Here is a 6,711-nt window from a genome sequence, read left to right on the forward strand (position 1 = left end):
CCTGGTTTTATCCAGTGCGACTGGATGAGGTTTTTTTTTTTGTGCGACGGAGATAATGAATTTTGGTGTATTGAGTTTTTCTCCGTTTTTTTGTGTGTGAACGCGTTTCGGCACACAGACAAACACACAAGGTTCAGTGCTTGACCTCTGTTCTACGTTGTCATCCCTTTATTATTTTTTTTTCCAGCTACTTCTTAATTAAATCTTTGTGTTTAAAGTCTATTTCGGTACTCTGCACAGGTGTGCTCTCAGGAAAATATTGCAGACCTACGTTTCCACGGAAGTTGCGGAGGTTTAAATTTCCCTTTTTCCCGTTTTTTTCTTTGCTCAGTACTGCTACAATAGAAACTGAAATTTTGAATGACTACCGTCTTCGGGTAGGGAGCAGCATGCACTACTTGGTGAACTGCTATGTGAAGGAGTTACACCATCCCCACCTATTCTGTTTTTTCTTTTTTCCGAAGTAGCGTTCTATTCACTCATGAATGAATATGCGGGAACGTATTCTAAATTCAAATTACGGTCTCTGCTTCAGGGGACTGCTTCTTTTTATCTTAGGTGCAATTGTTTTTTGCAAAGCGCAGCCAGACGTCACTTTAACGGGTGCTTGTGTGTTGGCGCTTTCGCTCTCCACCGTTAGTATTACCACTTATCTTTGTTTCGCAAATATTTAATATTGTGTTCGTCACCTTCTGAGGTTACCGGACCAACGCATCGGCTTCCCCCCTCTCCTCTGACAGCTGTGTCAGTTTAGCGATTTTCTTTTTTCTCTTTCCCACCTTCAGTGGAAGGCTGCGGCAATTAACGCGCGGTGTAAACCTACTTTCTCTCTCATTTCCATATGCGCATATATTTTGTTTTTGTGCAAACCCCTCTAAGTGAATGTATATTCATTTATGTGCATGTATGTCTGGGAATCTGTTGAGGAACGTTGCCCTGGTTTCCCACTTGATCCTATTATTTACCCTTCTTCTTCACTCATGCCTATACCTAACTTTTAAGCGTCATATTTTCCTGAACACAGGGACAACGGGGGAATTACAAAAAAAAAAGACGGTGAAAGGAAAGCAGGGACGGGAACGGTGGTGTATAACCGAGTATACAAAGAGAAACGATTGGACGCGTAGACGGGATAGCGTTTTGTAAATTAACTAATAGCACAAACAAGGCCGAAGGGATATGCCGTCCATAACGCGCTGCACGGGACAGATTATTTGCCAAGGTTGTCAAGTGACGCTCGCGTATCCCATTGGGGCACCTTCTGTCCGTTGTCCGCTATGCGCGTCTGTTACTCATGTGCGTCAATTCAGCGTTACATGCGTCCAATGCCGTGTTGTGCTTATTTTAGCACAGAATACCAGTCTAGCCATGTGTCCACAGTGCCGTGTTGTTATGAGCATCCCCGCCTGCATGCGTGACGGGTGGTCGAGTTTGTTCCCTCCGGAGCAGTGCGTTTATATCGAGAGACCGGTGAGAGCCGGCGCGTCACGCACTTTACCGCGCATTGCTGTCGGAACGAAACTCGATGATGATGAAGACCCCTAGCGTGAGTGTATTGTGAAGCTACACCTGTGCATATGTGTATCTCTATATTTGCATACAGCGTAGTGGTGGTTGCTTTACTCGAATTATTATGCGAAGTGTGGGAAAATGAGCTTGTGCGGCGCATTGGAAAGGAAGAGGCGAAGGTGGAAGTGGAAGTGGAAAACGATGGATGATGACGTTGGAATGTACCCAAGTGGAACACATAGAAATGGCTGCTGGAGTAACTGGAAAGCTGTGGGATGAAACAGATCAGAAAATGGCGAAAACAGAGTACAATGACAACTGACTGGGAATGGGGAAGGGGGGAACCGTGTTGTAAAGAGCAAAGTTAGGTCGATGGTGGGTGTAGCAAGTAGCACCGATGGGTTTAATCTAAGTGGAATATTCAGGAGATTGCGCATAAGTAGAGTACTCGAATGAGAAATGTATATTTGTATATATTACGCCTGTGCGCACTGCTCCTTTCGGTTCTATTTGCTTCCCATTGTATTATTCTTCATTTTTTTTCTTTCTTTTGTTCACACAAATACCTTGCGAACTTCCGTCTCGCACTGACTTTCATCCATTGAAAATCTGCGGCTCTTTTTTTGGATTAATTTTTTTTTTCGGGGAATATCTTCCCTCCCACTCTCAGGGGCCTGCTGCTGCGGCAAGTTTACGGAGGTGGCGTGAGGGGCCGGTGGAAGCGCGGAAAAGTTTTCGAGAGTGCTCGATCTTGCTGCCCCACTCATTTGCTTTTCCCCTCTCGTGACACTTTTCCGATTTAACGAGACGGCTGGAGAGACTTGAGAAACGTATACTTCTGCATTCGTTTGGGGGCTCATCCCTACTTACTATGCATTCACTTTTTGTACACCTTCAGCTGACTCGGTGATCGCTACCCCTTTTCTTTTCTTTCCGCTCGGTTGGCGTATCTTTGCGTTCACATCAATTCTTCCCTAGAGCGGAACTCGCGGGTTGCGCCGTTGGCCGCAGCGCCCAAAACGTTGGTAGACGAAAGTTTGGCTTAAAAGGAAGAAAAGGCGTCGAGGCACTCCACATTTCGTTTGGCGCCCGCTGGAGGTCGACCCTTCGCAAATACGTGAAGATTTGAGGAACCCAGCAGTGCCCGTCCACGCTTGACGTTACTGAGTTAGAGGGCTGATACAATAAGTACGGACTTACATACACATATTGGGCCTGGGAAGGGTGTAAAGTCGAGGATAAAACGTAGAACGTGTCAGTTGTGGTTTCCCCACATCTTCACGTTTATAAGGGTCGTCGTTTCACCCCCAACGGCGTTTGTGGTTGAGGCGGTAGGTAAATATGTCGGCATCAACTAGTTTCCACCATCCTTCCCGTAGAACGTCGAAGGATTCCACAGAATCCTCACTGTGGGGCCTCACAAACAGTAACGTTGGTGCTACTTCCCTGTGTCAAGCGCCTGTAGAGCCAGCTGCCGCGCGGTCGTGGAGCGGTGATACTGCACGAGAGTACGAAGTTTCCGCGGGAGACGTTAGTGGTTATGATGATGACTGCGGCCGCAGCGGCAGAAGCAAAGTTTCTCGTGCATTACAATCAAGCGGCTTCGGAAACATCAATAGTTTGGCGTTAGCCGCCATTGTACAGCGGGCATGCATCGAGGAGGAGGTGTTCCTACGCGGCCGAATTCAACTTCAACAGCTCGAGTCATGGAAGAAACTCCGCGTGCAGGCCCTCCAGAAGCAACCGAGAAGTCTCACAGGCGGTTGCTCTGTATCTCAGCGAGTTGTCAGGGCGACACCACGGCGAGAAAGCGCAATTTGTGGCCCACCGCCACACCAGCCACAAAAACAGCAGTTTGAAACACAACTCCAGGAGCAACCGCTCACCCCACGGCAGTTACCGCTTGAATGGCCGTCGGGTGACTCGAATTGCCGTAGGACACAACTGTCCGAGGCGCATAAGGTGGCTGCGACGCGCCAGGTGACAAAACGTGAGAGGCGACTGAGGGGGCAGGATCGGCGGATTATGGAGCGTGAGCTGCAGGGGGTCCAAGAGGCGGAGGCTAAAGCTCTTAGAGAGGCTCGCACCAATGCAGAACGGATACAAGTGCTGGAGGAGCAATTATCTGCCACCCAGCAAACTCTTGCATGCACAGCGGCACCGAACCGTAGAGTGGCGGAGGAACTGCAGCTGAGCGATCGGCGGGTGGATGTAAAGCAATTGCAGTTGGAGAACACTGCCCCTGTTGTGGGGAATGGGGAGGTGGGAGCTGACCAAAAAGAATATACCGAGGGGCTAGGAACAACGATGACAACGCTAGACGAAGAGAACCGTGGCGTCCCCGCCACCCGACATCAGGAGGCTCCATGTGAGCCGAATGACTCGCAGGGACCGCAAGGGGAGCAGGAAGAACAACTGTCTTGCGAGTTGCAAGGTCATTGGCTCTCAGACGAACGAATTACCGAAGTGGAGCGCCGCCTACGGGAGGTAGCATGTACAATAGAAAAGGAACTCATTGAAGGTGCGAAAGCTGCGGAGACGCAGGCGAAGTTGTTGCAGCACTCTCAGTCGATGTGCGAAGAGCTTCAACATTCTTACAGGGAAAAGGTACAGGAGATCGTCGACCAAGCGGGGAGATACGAAGCGGTATTAGTTGCAAGGGATGCTTCTACCGCTGCCACCACGAGCTATCTAAGGCAGGAAGCGGATGCACACCGAAAGCAGTGCCGCGAACTCCAGCAACTGGTGCTTCGAGAGCGTGTGGCCATGTCCATAACTTTTGAGGCACATCAGGCGGAAGCATCGAGGCTTCGGCAAACTCTAGATGCGTTACAAGAGGGAAAACTACTTCTGGGGGCAGAGGTAAGGTGTGCAGACCTGGCAGCTTCTCGTCAGCGCCTGCAAGAGGAGCTTACACTCGGACGGCAGGCAGAGGCATTTCTGCGGCAAACAAGTTCAGAAGTGGCGGGGCTACTCATGACTCTGACAGTCGCACAGCAGGAACAGCATCATTTGTCGTCAGTGCCTCACGACATGCAGAGCGAGCTGGACCAGCCGCAACCCCAAGCAGAAGACCGGAAGAAACAACGTCAACAGCGGGGTTTATCACTGCGCGACGGCAACGCCACGGCGAGGGGCGAGCGCATGAACTTATCGTTAGAGCAGTGTGTGGGTGTTAACAAGGATGGCGAACGGGCTCATCGTAGCAGCCCTCGTGACTACTGTGAAGAACCTAAGGAAGGGCAATGTCAGTTTCGCCTTTCCCGTAAAAATGCTGGTGAAAGTGAGGAAGAGTCTCCGAATGAACGTAGCGTCGCGACGTCACATGCTTTGAGCCCTCAAGACTGTTCAGTATCTCGCATAGAGCATAGTGTTGCGCAGAGGAATGTAGAGTCTGCTCCACTGCTGAAGCCGATCAGTGTTCGTCCGGGGGCAGTCGCACCGGAGCTTTTCAAGCATTTGGAAGGCCATTTGGAATCACACTTGCACGAGTTGGAGACAAGGGTAACTGAGGCTATAGAAGCACTCTCACTCGTTAATAGGCAAGTGGTACCACAGCAACAAGGAGAACAACTGCAGGCCGGGGGGAGCCAGCGACTGACTTTGACCAATTCGATCGTAACGGAGGATGCGGTGACACGGAGGGCGGAGAAAACTCCTGCTGGAAACTGTGTGGTGAAGCTTCTCGATGCTGTGTCTGCGCTAAACGTTGTACTGCCGTACTTTGACTGGCTATCTTGCCAAGGAGTCCCTGAAAGGATACCCCGGCGTGTGGATAAGCGGCTGGAGGGGTCTCTGCGGCAGCAGCTGGGAGCGCTGCGGTTCATCGTACAGGACATGGAGGAAAAAAGAAATGCAACCGCGGCTCCACCGGCGCTCTCTGGGTCATCTACTTGCAGTGGTTTGAGCGGGGGCCTTCTTATTTACTCGTTGACATCGGCACTGAAAGAGGGAATGGAGGTGCTGTCAGCTGTTGGTTATGTCGGTAAATTGGCTTCCCCTACCAAAAATGAAGTAACTGTCCAAACATCTACACGATCAAGCGGTTTCTGCTGCCCCCTGGTGGCCACGATGCTACTCGAAGGGCATTTAACGCCATCTTCACGAAGACCGTATGAGCTGTTGAAGCAGTTGTGGTACCCACGATCATTCCTACAATCCCCCAGGCCGCCGTGCGCGGATGATGCGCAGCCGCGTCATACATTTGCCGCAGTGGGTGGTCGACTTGAGCTGGCGGAGGAAGGTAGAAGTATTCGCCGTTTGCCTCTGCCCCCCGTTGTCGATATCATGTCCTGCTCAGCGTTAGGTGCTCTCGATCACCAAAGTTTTTCCGTGAGTCCCTGTGCGTTATCATCATTATCATCATCACTGCCCTCTCCACTCTGTTTCACCTATACCGTGCGCGTTGTTGCCCCATGCGGTAACGTCCTGATGGGGTTTTCGGACCGTCGCTTACCTCTTGAGGTGTTTGCGCCAGCGCTTAATCACTTATCGTACTCGAATAGTTACTGGCTTCATTTGGGTCGTGGGACGCTGTACTGCCCCCGATTAGGCATTGCGGATTTACCGTACTCCCCTTTCGCGCGCTCAAACTCCATAGAGGTGAATGGGGAAGTTACTTGTGTGTTGGACATGGCTGCACGAACGATCCGCTTTAAGTGCGGCGACGCGGATTGTGGCGTAGCCTTTGGTGGAGTGGATCTCTCACAGCCACTTTTCCCTGCTTTTGAGTTTGATTGTGGCGGTGGTGCCCTTAAGTTTGTATGAAGGCGAGGACTGCATGTTTAATATATTTCCTCCGTTTCCCTTCTAGTGCTGACGCTGTACTTCTTTGTCTGTTCGTCTAATGTTGATTTTTGTGCGAGGAGTGGTGTATGAAACCATCCGTATCGGGATCGAGCCGAAGCGTCGGTGAAGGTTGTAATTGAGTGAGGCAACGGGGAAGGGGAGGTTAAAATGATGTATAACCCCAAGGAGGCTACTCTGAACACATCAGTTTTCCTTATTCAAGGTTAAATTTAATCTTTTTTCTTAAAAAAAAATCAGACGGAGTACCGAATGTGAGACAAGCAGGGAGGGGTACATGTCACAAAGGTTGTTGTACAAGCGTAGAGGTGGTCTTTGTCACCATGGTTTATCTTGCCTTTCCCCCCTTTCCCCCCTCCGTTTTATTTCGTTTTCGCTTGTTATCAAAAAAAAAAA

The 6,711-nt window shown here is 50.3% G+C and overlaps 2 protein-coding genes across 2 annotated transcripts; both read left to right on the top strand.

The window, feature by feature from the left end:
* Positions 1 to 1,179: 1,179 nt before the first annotated feature.
* Positions 1,180 to 1,545, top strand: TEOVI_000071600 (zinc finger domain, LSD1 subclass, putative; the record flags this gene model as incomplete). Its single annotated transcript, XM_067224076.1, has 1 exon — positions 1,180 to 1,545. One exon carries the CDS (start codon positions 1,180 to 1,182, stop codon positions 1,543 to 1,545), a length of 366 nt encoding a protein of 121 aa, XP_067080177.1.
* Positions 1,546 to 2,850: 1,305 nt separating this feature from the next.
* TEOVI_000071700 (uncharacterized protein) lies at positions 2,851 to 6,276 on the top strand (the record flags this gene model as incomplete). The annotated part of the gene is made up of 1 exon (XM_067224077.1): positions 2,851 to 6,276. The coding sequence occupies one exon, from the start codon at positions 2,851 to 2,853 to the stop codon at positions 6,274 to 6,276; it is 3,426 nt and encodes a 1,141-aa protein (XP_067080178.1).
* Between the last annotated feature and the right edge of the window lie 435 nt (positions 6,277 to 6,711).

Source organism: Trypanosoma equiperdum (genome assembly GCF_001457755.1).
Source record: "Trypanosoma equiperdum strain OVI genome assembly, contig: ctg_224, whole genome shotgun sequence".
NCBI lineage: Eukaryota > Euglenozoa > Kinetoplastea > Trypanosomatida > Trypanosomatidae > Trypanosoma > Trypanosoma equiperdum.